An 18,610-nucleotide genomic window follows, 5' to 3' on the forward strand; every position below is an offset into this window, starting at 1 on the left:
TTGATCTGGAGGAAGGAGGGCAGGAAGGCAGAGGCATCTGGACATGCTGGATGGATGGGCCCAGGTCAACGGTGTGAGGTTCAGTAAGTCAAAGTGACAAGTCCTGTACTTGGGTCACAACAACCCCAGGCAGCATGACAGGCTGGAGGAAGAGTGGCTGGAGAGCTGCCCAGGAAAAAAGGACCTGGGGGTGCTGGTCAACAGCTGGCTGGATGTGAGGCAGCGTGTGCCCAGGTGGCCAAGGCCAATGGCATCTTGGCCTGTATCAGCAATAGAGTGACCAGCAGAACCAGGGAGGTGATCGTCCCCCTGTACTCAGCATTGAGTGCTGTAGGTGGCCGAGGGAGCTGGAGTTGTTTAGTCTGGAGAAGAGGAGGTCAAAGGGGACCTTACCCCTTTCTACAAGTACCCAAAAGGAGGTTGCAGCAAGGTGGGACAGGACCAGAAGAAATGGCCTCAAGTTCCACCAGGGGAGGTTTAAATTAGGTGTTAGGAACAATTTCTTCAGTAAAGAAGAAAGGTTGGTCAGTTATTGAAACAGACTGCCCAGGGAAGTGGTAGAATCACTATCCCTGGAAGTGTTCAAAAGATGGGTTTATGTGGCACTTGAGGATTTGATCTAGTGGAGAACATGATGGTGCTGGGTTAATGGTTGGACTTGATGATCTTAGAGGTATTTTCCAACCTTAGTGATTCTATGATTCTTAACTATTACTTTTTTAGCCATAAAACACCTTTTTCTTTTTTGGTCTGTTTTACTGAAAGCTTCATTAACTGCTGTGCAACACAAGCATTTGTGTGCTTAATACCAGTAATGGATCTGTCTCACAGTTCTGACTTGCAGAAAGAGGATTAAGGTTCAAATGGATAATCTACAGACTAGAACAACATAATACTGCTTTTTGGCATTGCAGTTTAGTACCAGCTGCTGAGGGGGATGTCAACAGTCCTCTGATTATTTTTTTAAGGAGGAAAGACATTCAAAGAGTTGAAATTCTTTCTTTTCTAAGTAAATTTTCTAGGAGTAGGTTTGCTTTTATTCGTGTTACTTAGACCTAACTGAAACCTGCAGATCGAAAGTTGAATAGCTTTGTTGTAATTTGTACTACAGCCTATGAGAAGCTGTTCTAAACAAGCATTGCAGCTTTTTTGGACATATGCTCAGGCTTGGCAGAGAACAGTATTTCTCTTTTTTTAAAAGGTACTGTTATTATCTGTGTTAAAGCTACATTAATCCCATGCATTACTGAAGAAGAAAATTTAAATAAATTAAAAGTGTGATTGGAGTATGGTATTATCAGTTGTTCTGGCTTCTGAACTATGAGGAAAGCAAACAAACAAGCCCTACTGAAATGTCAGAAATAGGCTTTTTACATTATGCTTACCCTGAACAGATTTTTGTTGCCTCTGGTCCTGGAGGGAGTACACTTCAGTTTCTGGCATTTTTAGTTAAAAAAAACCCCATAGAGTTGAGCTTCCTCACAGTAATAAAAGAGTATGCCAGAGTGACAACTGCTTAGATGTAGAATTGATCCTTCTTTAAGAAAATGTACATTAGGAATATAGGGGGTTTTTTCCTTTTTTCTTTCTTTTTTTTGAAGATGGAAATGTCATGACTTGTTGCCCAGTCTCCCTCAAGGGTGGTGGGGACAACCAAAAAATTAAACCAACCATACATTGTTCTTGCTCTTTGAAAGTGTGCCTAAAAGGGTTTGGCTTTTAGGCTTTTCATTTTTTTACTTGTGATAAGGACTAAATTTGTCTACAGCAGTGCTTGAAACTTCGCTCAAGTTAGAGCCTCTTCTATATCTACCCCTCAATCTGGTATCCCAGACAAAAGTAATGGGTCATGGGATTTTTTTTTAATTTTTTTTTTTTTTACTTGAAATGAGAAAAATTATTGTAGGCACAGCCTTCTTGAAAGAATTACGTGTGCATCTGACACATCTTCATTTTTACAGGATGGTGTCACTTGCTCAAAGCAACCCTAGTTGGAGGGGTGGGAGTGTCAGTGTCTCTTGTGTTATTTATGCTTTGAGTCTTGAAGATAACAGAAGTACTTACGTTGACTTGACATTCAGTGAAAATATTGTTCAGGAAACTGGTGTAAAGTGGGATGGTCTAAAGCTGATAATTCTGTTCAGGTCAAATGAATGATTTCTTCGATGCATTGCTTTCCTTTCTAATTTGGAGAGTATTGCAACTGGTGGGTTTGGCATCTGCACCATGATTAGTTCACAGAGTTGCTACTGCCTGTAAAAGGTGCTCATCCTCAGGTAGATTTCCTGTCTTCTGAAGCAGGACTTTTCATGGGCCTGAGATGTAGAATCAATCTGAATTTTCATAATTTATCAATTAAGAAAAAAGCATGTACAAGCCATATTGTGGTATATGTTGATGTTTAGAAAATCAAGATGTAGAATCCGTACAGAATAAGCTTGTATTTGTGTGTTACTGATAGCAAGCATTAGCTAGAATTCTGACTAGACTTTGATCTTCTAAGCATGTATGTATGCATGCATTTAACCTAAGGGGATGGAATTGCTCAGATTACCTTAGTGAAATCACTTAAAATGAAGTCTTGCATGTGTAGCCTTCAGGTGGAAAGAAAGAAATACTGTGGGGCTTTTATGTGTTATTTCACTAGCCTCTTTTGTGCGTGTTTGTGTGTTGCAGACTTGTAACAGCATGAATGAAAAGTATATCTATGCTTATATCCAGTTAATGATTCCTGTGTAAAATGTTAACTCTGATTTATGCAAGATTTTTGATTACCATATTCAGCTTTAAGCATATGTTGCTCTAAACATAGAACAAGTTGGGGTAAAAAATGGTAAATAAAGGGACGAAAGTTGAGGAAGACTGTTAGCTGACCATGGGACAGACCTGGAGACAGTGTAGTAGCTGCCAAAAACACTGCATGTAGTTTGCAGAGAGGCCACCTGCTACTGGAACACCTTCCATAGCTTTGCCAGCCTTGGCTCCATGTGGTAATTTGACAAATAAGGAAGAAAACGAGCAGAGATGCTGGAAAAAATAGGCCTGTGTGGTTGTTACACATATTAAAATATGCAGCAGTAAGCAAAGCTTTAGGGTAGTCAGAGGAAGTTAAATACACTTCAGTGAAATGAAAGAGAAAAAAGGAAAAATTTAGAGTCCGTAAAAGCAGTGCACATATATAAAATGCAAGGCACTCATTTCACATAATTCCAGTTTCATGTTGATTTAAATGAACCTATGTCCTTCACTAGGTTTGCTCCCAGCAAATCAATTCCTTTAGCTCTGTGAAGAAACTCCTAGAAACCGAGGGTTGGCATTGATAGTTTTCTATTTCAAGAAGCTGTGTTAGCTTACTGGGTGGGGATGTCTCGTGGTGGTTTCAGTTTGTGTATGCAATGGATGGAACAGAGCCATGGGGCTGGGAAGGGAGGGGAGCTGCAGATGGCATCCCTGCCGGCTAGGGAGGGGAGTAGAGACTCCTCATGAAGGAGGTCTCCTCAGCCTGTGGGGCAACTCCAAAATTCCAGTCTTAGCTGAATGCAGATCTTAAAGAAATTGCAAAAAATGAGGGGAGAAAGGTAGGGGGGAGATGATGGGGGGAAGTACTAGCTGTAAAAAGGAACCCATGATCAGAAGGGAGTGAGAAAGCTGAGTTACTTTGGCTCTCTGTCTGCAGTGAACATAGCCTTTGGGTGAAGCTGAGAGCATATAGACTGGGCAGGGTGTGCTTGTTTTTAAAATGGTAAAACTGGGAAAAAAAACCAAGTCCAATGTTTTTGTCTTTTCCCGGCTTACCCTTTAGCATCTTCAAATGTATGATGATAGTTGCCATGTTAGGTGGAACCATGGTTCATCTAAACCGTTGCTCTGTTTGGGTAAGAGCTAGTTGGAAATGTTTAGGGAGAAGTGTGAGAAGTGCAGTGCATTTAGAGGGAGCTGTTCTCTTTATCTTCTCTCTTAGCAGTTTTGGGAAGTGCTGTTGTTATCCATGGTGCAATGATAAATTCAAGATCTTCACAAAAGATCATTCACCATCTGTATGAGATGACAGGTATTTTTGAAGTGGTTTATTTCATGACTGGATAGCTATACATACTTTCTTAACTAAGTTGAGTAGTCACTTGCTGAGCATTGAATGAAAATTGTTGAACACAATATATGAATTGCCTGTAAAATTGGGGAACAAATTCATTCCGTTCTTCAAAACAAATGATGGGCTAAATAACACAGGCTCTTCCTGCCATAAACATCATTGGGAGTACAGAAATGAGTTAACTAACCTTTGAAGCTGGAAATTAAGCTGGAATTGCCATCTGAACTTGTCTCATCTCTCAAAAAAAAAAAAAGTAATTGTAAAGTTTGTTAATTTTAAATCTGGAAGACAGTTACCCTAAACTTAGCCTCGAGTTGTTTAGATAACACTAGCAAGAATGTCTTTATGGGCAAATCTGTTTTCATGCATGTGGATATTCAAGATACCCTCCTAGAAATCTTTGTAATATTTAATTAAAATGTTAAAATATTTAATTACTGTAAACCACAGGGGATACCAACATTATAATTGCATTTAAGATGAGGAAGAAAAGTAATTTGTTTTTCAAGTCTTCCTGATGTTATTAACAGTGACATCAGCACTTTACCCTTTTTATTGTTTAAAAACTGATTAACTGCAGCAATCCTATAAAATGGGATAATATAAAAAATTGATATGCATTTTAATACATCACACTAACAGAGTGTGACAGTGTTAAAAGGAATGCCTTCAAACACATCTGTAAGTTTATTTGGTACATTACTGCCTTTTTATTTGGGGGAGTATTTTTTTTTTCTTGTTCAGCATGGTTGGCCTTTTAATTGTTTTGAGTTTTTATGATGGGCAAAAATGTTTCTTCTGAATATATACTTGGAAGAGTGGCACAAGTGGGAGAATATGAAATCTAGTATATGCTACAGTAAATTGGTGTGAGAACAAAACACTTGAAATCATCCTTTTCTATGGGAATGTTAATATTAGTTTAAAGAGAAATTAAATCAATAATGAAAGATACGTGACTGACAGCCAGAAACATATTTGGAAGTGTCATAAATTGGATTATGCTGTGGAATTGGTCTTAATGAGAAAACGGTAATAGAAAAAAAAATGGAAATGGGGAAAAACTGCAATGCAGTTCAAGCATTGTGTGTTTCATGGCTGTTAATTTATATAAAAATGCTTTTTTCACTTTTCTTAATAAATGTTTCCAAATGTACCCTAAACCAATTCCTAGCTGTATTACAATCTGTAACTTGCATAGTGGGGGAATAAGTTTGGTTTTAAACTCACGTGGGCTTACTTGCCTGGCTCACTGCTCTCAGCCAGTGGAGGGTGCTGGTCCTAGAGGGGAGGGTACAGAGCAGAATCCATCCCTGTGTTTCCCTCTGGTTCTTGGGTTGGGACGTGTGAAAGAGGAGGAGGAGGAAGCTGCCAGAGGTTGATCCGATAATGATCTTGGGGTGATGGTATTGGGAGACAAGGAGAAAGGGAGACAGTCTGTATTCCAGAAAGACTGGACTAACTGTTCCAGGTAGTTGGTGTAAGGGAAGGAGAGCATCTTCTGTTGCTTACATCTGTGTTCACCATGGAGACGGGAAAATGAAAGGCAGGCTGTCGATGAGGGGGGATGCACAAAAGTTTTGGGAGACTAATCTAGCTAGGCTTCCTCTGCTTCTTCCTAGGCAAGGAGAGATGCTTTTCTAAAGGGTGATTCTGAATATGAGCCTAAAACAGCTGCTTTAGAAAAGTTCCTCTTGTTCTCTCTGTTATAGAGTAAGTCTAGGCATGTTCGCCTCCCAGGGTTGAGTTTAGTCTTTCTGAACATCACCCTCAGGACTGAAGCAACTGCACTGTAATGCAGCCTTTTGCTTGCAGAAGCTTGTCAGGAAAACAATGGTTGAATAGTTAAAGGTATTAGTATGTACCAAAAACTACAGATACTTCTGATTTTAGAAATACACTGCTAACCATGCACATGGTGTTTTCAAGTGGCTTGTCTGTAAGCCATTTTGACATTTGAAAGTTGTGAAGAGTTTTCATTTTCCATAAATGCAGGAATTGGTGCTATTTAAAACGAACTAAAAACCCAAAAAACAAAACCAAAAAAACCAAGCACCACACAAAAAAAACAAAACCACCAAAAAAGCCCTCAAAACCTTACCTTTTATCTTATATCTCCTTTTTTCACTGTGGTAAAGTCAGTTTGTAAATGAGTTCTGACTTTTTTTTTATTAGATACACAGTGTGTTAGAGGAAATTTGAAGGGCAAAAGTTCATATTCACATCCCAGAGGAATTCACAAAACTACTGGTGTCACAATGAAGTTTTATGTAAATGCTCGTTTCAAAGCTCGTACTTGTGTAAGGCTTTCTTCAATTATTTGGTACTTAGTGATGGGGTTTTTGCTGCTACAGTGAATTTACCTAAAGAAATATTTTTTTTTTCCATAACCCAGAAAGAACTCTGCAATATGATACTTGACTGCTGTGCTCAGCAAAGAACATATGAGAAATTCTTTGGGTTACTGGCTGGGGTGAGTTCTGTTTTAAAATTTTACACTTTATGATAGAAAATTTCGTTGGTTTACTCTACTTTTTCTGTGTCAAACTTAAGTTTTAATGGATAAATAAAACTAATAGCCTTTTTATCATTCTGAAAATGCTTATGTTATTTAATTGTGTTAGTGGATTGAATTAACGTTTTAATAAGCATAGTGAATGCAGAATGAGAGAACTCATTTTCCCTTTATAGTTTGCTTATTTTGCCTTCCTTTTTTTTCCTCATTATGGTAAAACAATAAATCAGTGGCAAAGAAATGGTACTAAAAAGACAAAAGTATTATGAGTCACCAGAAAATAGCCTTTTTACAGTGCTGAATATTAATTTTGGAGACTTGTCATTTACCACTTCTTTCAGAACTGCTTAGTAGGACTAATTTAGAGCGCAAGATTGAATACTTACTGTCCCGGGCCTGTGAGTGTTTTGTTTGCTTTTCAATTAACAGCTAACTCTCTGGTTTTGTGTAACTAACTGCTAATTTAATTGCAGTGATTTCTTATCAATAATATTGACAGATCTGAAGAGTTAAGATTAAATACTTGTATTCTAAAGGGGGCAAGTTATGCTGAAAGGGAGTGTTTTTTCTCATCTGTATTTGTGATCCAGTACTTGAGGAAATCCATCTGCTGACAGTCAGTTACAAAGCACTAACCATACGAATCTGCATGTTCAGATGAATATAAATTTTTATTTCCATGTTCTTTGGAATGTTTAGATCCAAAATATCTTAACCTCTGTGTTTCCTGCTGCTTCTCTAAATTGAAATAGTTATTCAGTAATGTCATGAAAAAACTGGGGTTATATCTGGTGAAAATACTGGATGTATAGAAGTAAAACAAATTGCTGGATAATTTGCTGTAGTTCAAAATTTATAATTACTACTTTGCAATGCAGATGAGTTTCTTGTTCTGACAACTGCTCAAAGCAATAAAATATATCCATTTGAATGTGTTTTCTCTTCCTCCAAGGGTTATTTAAAAAGGAAATTTTGCAGTAAATATTCACACCATTAGGTCACTTACATGTAGATTATTTGCATATTTAGTATTTTGTTTTATCTGGTTGTTTAAATTGTACAATTTTGTCTCAGCGTTTCTGCATGTTAAAAAAAGAATACATGGAATCCTTTGAAGCTATTTTCAAAGAACAATATGATACCATTCATCGTTTGGAAACGAACAAACTGAGGAATGTTGCCAAGATGTTTGCTCATCTACTATACACTGATTCAATTCCCTGGAGTGTAAGTTAAAAACAAAGAGCTATTGTCATAGATTTCTTTTTCAAGAGTTAATCTCCAGTACTCCACAATAATATATAATGTATTAGTTCTAGTATTTGTTCTGCAATTTGGAACTACTTGTACTTGTAGCAAACTGGATTATGTTAAGTATCTTCTCAGACACTGTTGAACAATTCTGGTTGGTTCCATCTCCTCTTTTTGCTTCTTCTGCATCATAATTCTTCCTCCCCATTTTTCAGCAGTTGATTTAAGCTGTTACTTTATGGAACTCAGCTGGAATTGGTTGATTAAAATGTACATCTTTTAGAAAAGAATTTTTAACTTTTGATATATTAAATTAAAAGTTGTGTAGAATTATAAGACTTTTAAAAATGTTGCCATATTATGATTTAAGTACCATATAAATAAAAGCAATCTTGCATTCTGAGATATAATAACATTAAAATAATAACATCTGAGATAAAATAACATATATATAATAATAATATTATATCTGAGATATAATAACATTAAAAAATGAAGAAATAAATATAGGGTAACTTCTCTTTTCGAATCATTTTATTCTTGTTTCATAGCCTAGTCTAATTGTCATTCTTCAGGCACACATAAGTCAGTCCAAATATTTTACCTCTTTAGTACTTAAGTCCCAAATCTCTAACTTCCCAGAAGTTCACACACCTGATTTTCTCTTATGGAGCTTTCGTAGATGAAAGAAATCCTTAAAGAATTACTAGCATAAATGTAATCAGAAGCCACTCCCAGGTGGTAGAAAAGAATTTTTGAGAAAGACAGTCTTGACTAGAAATCATAGAATTCATGGTCTTTTGAAAAAAAAAAGAAATAAAAATCAGTCTTTATTTGTTATTTCTAACAAAATTTTCAAGATAAATAAAAGAATGTATGTTTAAACTTAAGGGTTTATATTTTTCTAAACGTTTTCAGGTCCTCGAATGTATAATACTGAGTGAAGAAACTACCACATCCTCCAGTAGAATTTTCGTCAAAATATTCTTTCAGGAACTCAGTGAATATATGGGGCTTCCTAATTTAAATGCAAGATTAAAAGATGGGTAAGTAGAAATTTTATTTTCAAAACTGTGAATTTAATGAGCTCCTTTATCTGAAAAAGTACAGATAAGAACTCTGTGTTCAAGTTCAGCTAAGTTCTGTAGCTGCAGTACTTCAAGAATAAGTTCATGTATAGATTTAGTCATTGCAAAGAGTCATATTAAGCAGAGTGTATTGCCATCATTTTGGGTTCAATTATGTGCATGACTGTTTGCAAGATATCTCTTCCCCCTCTCGCCCCCCATAATGATATTCATCTTTGTGTAAGAATTTTCCAAGTGTGAGTTTATTTTTATATACTGTCAGCTATATAGCTGCATATTAAATGACACTACGGCTTCTCTTTCTGACAAAAATTAGAAAAAACCCACACAATTATTTTCTAGGATCAGTTGCTTATCTTTAAGTGTAGTGTAAATAGCACATTCTTTTAACTCTGGGATTTAATGCATTGCATTCTGGCAATGTTACTTTCAATTGCTTGAGCTGTTCCCTCTAAGTTGGCATTTCTTCTGTGTATGATGAAGTATTTGGTAGATGATTTAGCTCTTGTAAACTTAAATTTGAAACTATACTTAAAGCCCTGTATAATGGAGTTTCAACATAGGTACATACATCTTTGACCTTCTCAGTCAGTGCACATTATCCTGTGCTGTCACAGGCTGCTGCAATTTCACAGGTCACTTAAAGGCTTCACATGATCTGTCAGTATGTAGCAATTCTGTGTGTGAAGAAGTTTGCTTTTCATAAAAGAGCAAATTTTTAAATAGCGTTTGATTAGATCCATCATAGATGCAAACAATGAAAGTGTTGAAAAATACATGAAGAGAAACCTTGCTCTCCTGTGGAGATCCATACAGTTTCTTTTTTCAGTTTCTTGATGTCAGTGAGAGTGCTGAGCTGGCATGGTGTTTAATTTAGATGTTTGTTTCCATCAGGACACTGCAGCCGTTCTTTGAGGGATTATTGCCTCGGGATAACCCAAGAAACACTCGCTTTGCCATCAATTTCTTCACTTCTATTGGCCTTGGAGGACTAACGTGAGGAACACTTCTGATTTGATATTCACTTTCTTCATCTTCCCTCCCCCCTGTGAACAAAAAAATAAAGTTGAAAAACAAATTTTTTTTTTTTGCTAATTAGGGATGAATTACGGGAGCATCTTAAAAATGCACCGAAGTTAATTATGACACAGAAGCAAAATGTTGAGTCATCGGATTCCTCTTCATCTTCAGAGACAGACTCTTCCTCCGATTCTGATTCTGACAGCAGCAGTACTAGCTCAGAGTCATCCAGCAGCAGTGACTCTTCATCTAGCAGTGACAGCAGCAGTGACTCAGGTACTTAAACATTAGCTGTATAACTATTTACTTCTCTTTTACTTCTGTTTATTTACATCTGTTTGTTTCTGTTTCTGTATATGCTTGTTTTAAGGAAAACCTGGCTATAAACAGTGTTAATTTCTCTGCTTTAAAATCTAATCATTTTTAACTTAGTTTTAAAATATTAAATATTGCTCATGGAAATTTATTTTTTAATTTAGAAAAACTGAGTTCCATTTTTAGAGACTTAAATGTCTGAGAAACATTGTTTTGTAGATTACTTTTTTTACCCAGTTGATACCTGTTGCATACTCCTATGATCTCAGTTTATTGGAGAATGGAGGAATTAGTCATTCCCTATTAATGTCTCTGTGGGATGTTTACTGGTGAACTGTAGAGACTCATGTCCACAACTCTGTTTTGCTTGGCTTGACTGAGTGAGCTTGATACTACTCGTGTCCTTCCCAGTAAATATGTGCTTCTTCATGAGTCTAAAATTACTTTCTTCAGTTCTAGGCTCCATTTCTAATTCCTCTTCTTCAGGAAGAGTTTGTGTGGTGATACTGTGAAGGTTCTTGTCTGCAGAGAAATCTCCAAGGAAGAATTAGCTTTTGCCAACAACTTAGTATTTTTATGCATTATAATTAGCATTTAGCATCTTATACCATCCTGATGATGTAGAACCTTTATCTTACATGAATTGTCATAAACTCTGCTTAGTCTTTAAAGTACATGCTAGTATGAGTTAGTGTGTGCAGTCTCCCCCAGTATATACACATGAGCAGATGATAGCACAGCATGACTTCCTGCAGTACAGAGGTTTGCTGATTTGAAGTTAATTTGGTTTATTATGTGCCTTTGAAGTGAAAGTGTTGATTTATAAAATAAAAGCAGTATGAACTGCTCATGCTTTGGAAATGCACTTTAGTTCTCCATCACAGTCTTAGTGCACAGGAGTCTGGGTTGTGTGTCATCGCACTAATCGCATTAATGACGACAGCACTAGAGGAGGCCACAGTCAAACAGGGTCAGAGGAGGCACTGGTTCAGCACAGAGCCAGATGGCTCTGCTGAACTGCTTGATAGGAACCAGAGGGGGAAGTCCTTAGTGACAAACCAACTGAGTCTGCAGTCTGCCGGTGTGAACACTTATTTTTCAAAGTTTAGGACCATGGCTTCTCCTACTTGCCTTTTTTCCATTCAGGAACATATTTATTAAAATTTGAATCTTGATACCTTTGCAGCCTGGTTTCACTTTTCTTTTTCAGGTTCTTGTGTACTGTAATACATTGATCAAAACATTAATTGGAAATAACTGTACTCTAATGGTAAACTTAGTTGAGGCCCATTACTGGTTATAATTCCAAGTCTTCCTGTGTTTGCAGCTTTTTAAATCTGTAAAATATCTTGGAAGAGTTAAAAGGCATTTTTCAGAGGAATGTGCTGCAGTATTTCAGTGTTTTAACAGTGCAGTGTATAAGAGAAAAATAGAAAACCTGCTAATTAGAAACTGAGAAATTGAGCATACAGCTAAATTAGAGGTTACTGTCTTACTGCCAGTTAATGTTTGGGACTTCATCAGCTAGCTCAGCTCAGCTCAGCACTGCTCTGGGGAGGTACTTCTAACCAAAACAGGTCCAGCAGAGGATGAAATTTATCTGTTATCAAAGCAGCTGGTTCTTTTCTGTTTACTTTCTTGGGTCGTTTTCTGCATTCTGGTGGATGTAAAATAGTATGGAAAACACTGTTCAAAAAACTTAATGCATTATAATGTATCTGAATTGATCCATCATTGCATTTGTCAGAATGTCAGAAAGCCTTAGTTCAGACATGAGACTAGAAAACTGCTGTAGAACTCAGATGTTATACATAGTAGTCAGTTTATGGCTGTGATATTTTCAAAAGCTGATGTGATACTATAGTTCATACAATAAGGTGAATTAATGGTTATTCTAAATGGCAGTTAGTGATAAATACTGTCAGGTGGAATCTGGAGGTCCCTAATAAAGAGCAAACAGGAAAAGTAAGGCCTCTTCTACTGAGATGAGCATTGCTGTGTATTTAGAAATACAGAAGTTAATCTTGTTGACAAAGCTGTCACTACTTCTCCTGAAAAACTGAGCCCGAGGGCCATTGTTACATTGCTGCAGTACCATTATCTCAAGCCATTTCATCATCCCTCTATTTCCACATAGGATAGTGTTGGAGATTTTTTCCCATCTGCTGTTTTTAATCTCCATTGACTGAGAAGCTTTTCCAGGAAGAGTAAATGATTTTGAGACTGGATAGTCTGGGAAAAAAGATTATTTGTGAGAGTGCTTCGATGTATAACTTTACAGCCTATGCGTGCTCATTTTGTATCAAGTCAACAAGAGGATGATGGCAGGTGGAGGTTTTCAAAAGACAGGCATCACTTGCAGAGAGCTAAGGGATAAAAATCAGAGTTCATTATTTTGGAACTTTTGTCCTTATAAAATGCACACACAATTTTTTTTGACAAAAAAAATAGCTCTCTACGATTTTATTTGTACTTTAATAAGTTAAATATATTAAATTAAAATGCAATCTTAGTCCCATAATTTGTTATAATTTCAGATGTTTCTAAAACCAGAAGAAGGAGAACACAGAAGAAAAATAGAGAATCCAATAAAGTTTCCAGGAAAAAGCAAGAAAGGAAAAGGAAATCCGTTGAAAAGAAAATGGGAAGGAGGCATCAAGAGGAAAGAAGTGATACTGAGAGCAAATCAGAAAGAAATCACCGACATTTAAGAGAATCACACAGAGATGATGTGTCAAAATATCATCACAGAGATGAGTCCAATGGCAGAGATGGTTACCATAGTGGAAAAGATAGGAACCATGACAGAACTAAGGATCTAGAAAATAAACACAGTAATTCAAAAGTTAAGAAAGCAGACAGAAGAGCCTCTTTGTCTGATGATGAAAATTACAGACACTGGAGCAAAGATAATGGACATCGCAGTAGAAAAAGAGAAAGATCGAAATCCAGAGAGAGAGACCGTGACCATTCGAGTCCGGGAGAGGAGGAACAAGAGGACCGGTACAGAAATGGTTCAGAGAAACACCGGGAGAAGTACGGCCGCTACTCTGAGCAGTACAGGGAACCCAGGGAGAACGAGGACAGGGAATCCAGGAGGAATGAGGAGCGGGAGCCCAGGAGGAATGAGGAGCGGGAGCTCAGGAGGAACGAGGAGAGGGAGTCCAGAAGGGACGAGGACAGGGAATCCAGGAGGAACAAGGAGAGGGAGCCCAGGAGGGACGAGGACAGGGAGTCCAGGGTGAACAAGGAGAGGGAGCTCAGGAGGAACGAGGAGAGGGAGCTCAGGAGGAACGAGGAGAGGGAGCTCAGGAGGAACGAGGAGAGGGAGCCCAGGAGAGACGAGGAGAGGGAATCCAGGCGGGACGAGGAGAGGGAATCCAGGAGGGACGAGGAGAGGGAATCCAGGCGGGACGAGGAAAGGGAATCCAGGCGGAACGAGGAGAGGGAATCCAGGAGGAACGAGGAGAGGGAATCCAGGAGGAACGAGGAGAGGGAGCTCAGGAGGAACGAGGAGAGGGAGTCCAGGAGGAACGAGGAGAGGGAGTCCAGGAGGAACGAGGAGAGGGAGTCCAGGAGGAACGAGGAGAGGGAATCCAGGAGGAACGAGGAGAGGGAGCCCAGGAGGAACGAGGACAGGGAGTCCAGAAGAGACGAGGAGAGGGAGCCCAGGAGGAATGAGGACAGGGAATCCAGGCGGAATGAGGTGAGGGAGTCCAGGAGGGACGAGGAGAGGGAATCCAGGTGGAATGAGGTGAGGGAGTCCAGGAGGGACGAGGAGAGGGAGCCCAGGAGGAACGAGGAGAGGGAGTCCAGGAGGGACGAGGAGAGGGAATCCAGGAGGGACGAGGAGAGGGAGTCCAGGAGGGACGAGGAGAGGGAATCCAGGAGGGACGAGGAGAGGGAATCCAGGAGGGACGAGGAGAGGGAATCCAGGAGGGACGAGGAGAGGGAATCCAGGAGGGACGAGGAGAGGGAATCCAGGAGGGACGAGGAGAGGGAGCCCAGGAGGAACGAGGAGAGGGAGCCCAGGAGGAACGAGGAGAGGGAGCCCAGGAGGAACGAGGACAGGGAGCCCAGGAGGAACGAGGACAGGGAGCCCAGGAGGAACGAGGAGAGGGAGCCCAGGAGGAACGAGGAGAGGGAGCCCAGGAGGAACGAGGAGAGGGAGCCCAGGAGGAACGAGGAGAGGGAGCCCAGGAGGAACGAGGAGAGGGAGCCCAGGAGGAACGAGGAGAGGGAGCCCAGGAGGAACGAGGAGAGGGAGCCCAGGAGGAACGAGGAGAGGGAGCCCAGGAGGAACGAGGAGAGGGAGCCCAGGAGGAACGAGGAGAGGGAGCCCAGGAGGAACGAGGAGAGGGAGCCCAGGAGGAACGAGGAGAGGGAATGCAGGAGGAACGAGGAGAGGGAATGCAGGAGGAACGAGGAGAGGGAATGCAGGAGGAACGAGGAGAGGGAATGCAGGAGGAACGAGGAGAGGGAATGCAGGAGGAATGAGGACAGACAAAGGGAGAATTCCCCACACAGGCGAAAATGAAGGCCAACCACAGTTTGACATAAATGTATGTTTCTGAGCTGTTAAGACTGTATTTTAAAATCTATTACTGAACTTTCTTTAAAAAAAGATTTTGTACAAAGTGATAGTTTGCATTTGTAAATTTTACCAGACTTTTTCAAATTTTCTGTACCACTTTTTTATATTATGTATCATTAAGTCTTTCTGTTAAGTTCTTCCTTGGGAAAGACAAACCTCTTTATTTTGTGAATAAAACCATTAAGATATCAGCAAAATGGGTGTTTTGTCACTTAGTTTTAAGTATTTGTAATTGTAACTTTACAGTAAAAAAAAAACATAGTTTTTTAATTTTGCTTGTTAATTCAAAGCTACATGCTGAGGCTGGGGTGATAAACAACAAATTTCAGATTACAGTGTGAATGTTACATGAGGAAACTTTAGAAAAATTTTCAAACAGGCATTCTATATGTGTATATTCTTCCAACTATACAAATATGAAAAAAATTTCAGTAAATACTTCAGTTGATTTTTTTAAATTAAGATTTTTTTAAATTGAAACCCCAGTGTTGCTGTTTTAAATGTCACATGTGAAAGTGTGTCAACTTGTTCTGTTACTTTTCACAATGTTTTTTGATATTGTGACATCCTGAGCGAGTTACACTTGGGATCTTAGGGGGGAAAATTATTAGTTTGGTTTTTATTTTTTTAACTATGAATTTGATTTTAAAGTCATAGACTTCAACTCTAGCACTACAAAGGAGTTGTTTAAGGAACATCTTTCCCAGTATATAAAAAGTAAGCAAAATAAGAGGTGTTTCAAGTCTTTTTAGACGTTTTGAACTACAGGGGTTGAAATGCTCAAGCTCATTGGAAGCAAAGTTTAAAATAAAAAAGCAACACTCAGTTGCTGCAGCAGTTTATAGTGTAAAATTGTTCTGTCTGAAGTCATGTGGACCAACGAGCTCTGTCTACCTTGATTGCATGAGAAATTAATCAAAATCATCTGGTTAAGGCTCTAATTCTCAACAGTAAATAGCTAAGAAAAATATGGAAAGTCTTCTGAGGTGAAATAGGAAATAGTGTGGGCATGGTTGGTAGGAGAGAGAGGTGATGGTTGAACATTATGCAGTTGTTGAAGCTATATAACTACATTTTTCTTTTTTAATTTGTGAAATTAACACAATTGCTGGACATATGAGAACTTACACATTTCATGTGTAAATCATATTTCATCTTCTATAAAGCATAAGAAATATATTTGAGCTGTTTTATAACAGAAAATAAAACCATTCCTAAGGAAATAGATCACTTTTGCCTAAGTCTTGTCACATTTTTCTAAGAAAAATGTCTCAATTCTTTTTCTGTATTTAACAGAATTTATTTATGCAACCTTTCTTGTAATAAAAGCTTTTAAGTCAAAAACATTTGCATAGAAAATAAATTCATATTGCAAAAAAATAAGGTTTCTATCTTGTTAAGCCATGCATCTAAAAATACTTAAGTGGCATCATGCGGTATATGTTTAAACTGTTGGGTTTTTGCCCAACCCACGTCTCATTTTCAAAATGATTTGTGCATTTTGGCAATGTGTGTTAAATCCATGAAAACTTAATTTGAAAGAATGTTTTCTAAAAAGAATTCTGATGATTGTTATGCTTCTTCGATAGCTGTTTATGCACATTATTGAAAATAATCAATACTTTGTGATGGTTTAATCGTACAAGGTTATTTAATTTATTTAGAGTAATACTTCCCTTCCTATGTTATGGGTTTAGTAGCATATTTTTTATCAACCCATAACTTCTGAGATATTCTGGTCAAGTTAAAAAGTTTGTTAATGACATCATTAATAAATGGAAATGCATTAAAACAGTACCTGTGAAAACAAAATGTTTATTAAAAAATGAAGCCCTTGATCTCAGACATTCTGATCAGGAAATGCCAGCTTAAACATCTCTAGTTCTCTGTCTTATTTCACCCTAGTGGCTAAAAATACTGTGCTCTTTTGAGAAAACAGAGAGAGGATGAAATTAGGACTTGAGTTCGAGTCTTTGCTGCATATACAATTTATGTTTGGTTGGTTGGTTGTTTTTTCATTTTTTGAAATATTAACAGATATTTAACAGACTGAGCTGTTTCAAGTAGCTGTTGTTTTTACTGTTTATGCTCTCAGCAGGTCAAAGTTGTATTTTTTTTTACAAGAGAAAGAAGTCAAAATAGAATGTAGTATTCAAAATGAGGGTATTCCTAGAGTTGCACAGTGCCATAGGAGTTTTGGGGGTGGTCATTTCTGAGTTACTGAAGAGCTGAATGACATGCAGGGATCCAGGGCTTGCTTTTCTCAGCAGTAACAGCTAATGGTAGTCGAAGCACAGCAAAGGAGTAACTCAGTCATCTAGTCTATAATTAATACTGGAGTTTGGCTCCAGTATTGGCTGAAAGACTTGAAGAAGAGGAGGTCCTGTGATGTTCTTCACTGTTTTGTTCAGTTGTTAGTCCTTGTTACTTCAAAGAACAGTTGAAACAGCCTGGCCGTGGCTTCTTGCAGGGGGGTGGCTCACAGAGGAAGCCTCCAGACTCGGCTGGGACTGAGCTGCTATGAACCAAAGAGACGTTTGGGAAGGAACCTGTTCTGATCTTGCATGCTTAAAATGTACCTTTCAAAACTGGTTGTAATATCCAGGTCCATGGGTACAGCAAGAGAGGCTTCATCCATCTTGCCAGGACTCCCTGGCTGAGATCCTGGATTTCCTCACGGTGGTGGCGTTAGGTGTTAGAGAGATGAGCTGCTGACGCACCCAGCAGATTTGCCATTCGTGCAGGAATAAATCTTGACAGAAGTGTTTGTGGTATTTGTAAGAACTGTAATTCTGTGCTGTAACTATATTTTATTTGGAGCAGGGTCTGAGAAGCTTGGTTATTCATATGCTCAAGTCTAAAGCATGTTTTTTTGAGGGAGAAAAAAAAAAGACTACCTCTGTTTAGACCACTTTGTTACATAAATCATCAAAATGCAACCTCACAGTATGAAAGCAGTTAGATAAATTTTGAGACAAAACTGTCCACTCTTTGTTTAAAATACTTTAAAATTGCCATTTACAGGTCCTGCTTTCTAAAGCCATTTGAGTTGCAATAAGCAATATTGCAGCCTTCAGATTGTGGACAGTTCATCTCCTCAGTACTACTTACTACAAAAGTGTTTTTGTGTTATGTTTAATGAGTTTTACAATCAGATCATGTACATATTGAAGATCAAACACAATTTTTAATATTACTACTAGTACTAACTGGATGTCGATGGTATGTTATATTAACCTAGGAGCATGGTGTTCTGTAGTTTACTTAAGGTTCCAGTAACATAACTCTTAAATTGTGAATGCAGGGTGTACTCTAAAGTAGCTTAGTACTTGTCAGCCCCCCAAAAAATACATGAGCTAGGGTGGGCACTTCAAGCTCCAATAACAGTTTAAGGGCCTCCCTGTCATTAAATTGGTATTGTGAATTTAAAAGAAGACAGTGGTTTGTCTTCATTCACCATTCTTAAACTGCTTTATCTTTCACTGTTGAGGAAAGCATAAGGCTAATTTTCTCAGAGTATCTAAAAAAGCAGGAGTCTATTATTATGTGAGCAGAGAATTCACTTCACTTACTCTAATAACATACAGAGAGCAGGAAGACTTGTCCTTCAATTTACTCTCAGTTAGATTTAGTATATTTTTTAAAGCTGTTTTGAATTTGCCAAAATAATTTTTTAAGAAATGGCGAAGTCAAAATGCAGAATAAAGGGGTATTTTAATTAAAACTACATAAAA

At 38.3% G+C, this 18,610-nt stretch overlaps 1 protein-coding gene across 3 annotated transcripts in view; it reads left to right on the plus strand.

Annotated features, from left to right (window-relative positions):
- The window catches only part of CWC22 (CWC22 spliceosome associated protein homolog), a 28,712-nt gene extending 13,639 nt beyond the window's left edge, over window positions 1–15,073 (plus strand). Inside the window, exons 15-21 of one of the 3 annotated variants that reach the window (XM_032693586.1) lie at window positions 6,489–6,566; window positions 7,683–7,835; window positions 8,778–8,905; window positions 9,842–9,943; window positions 10,047–10,243; window positions 12,820–13,407; window positions 13,624–15,073. In XM_032693586.1, the coding sequence (XP_032549477.1) occupies window positions 6,489–6,566; window positions 7,683–7,835; window positions 8,778–8,905; window positions 9,842–9,943; window positions 10,047–10,243; window positions 12,820–13,407; window positions 13,624–14,819 (2,442 nt within the window). In that variant the 3' untranslated portion in view covers window positions 14,820–15,073. Of the gene's footprint in view, window positions 1–6,488; window positions 6,567–7,682; window positions 7,836–8,777; window positions 8,906–9,841; window positions 9,944–10,046; window positions 10,244–12,819; window positions 13,408–13,460 lie in introns of all 3 variants that reach the window. The other 2 variants (XM_032693585.1, XM_032693584.1) reach the window with 2 other exon arrangements.
- Window positions 15,074–18,610: the final 3,537 nt, after the last annotated feature.

The sequence above is a fragment of the Chiroxiphia lanceolata genome, chromosome 7 (assembly GCF_009829145.1).
Source record: "Chiroxiphia lanceolata isolate bChiLan1 chromosome 7, bChiLan1.pri, whole genome shotgun sequence".
In the NCBI taxonomy this organism is placed as follows: Eukaryota; Metazoa; Chordata; class Aves; order Passeriformes; family Pipridae; genus Chiroxiphia; species Chiroxiphia lanceolata.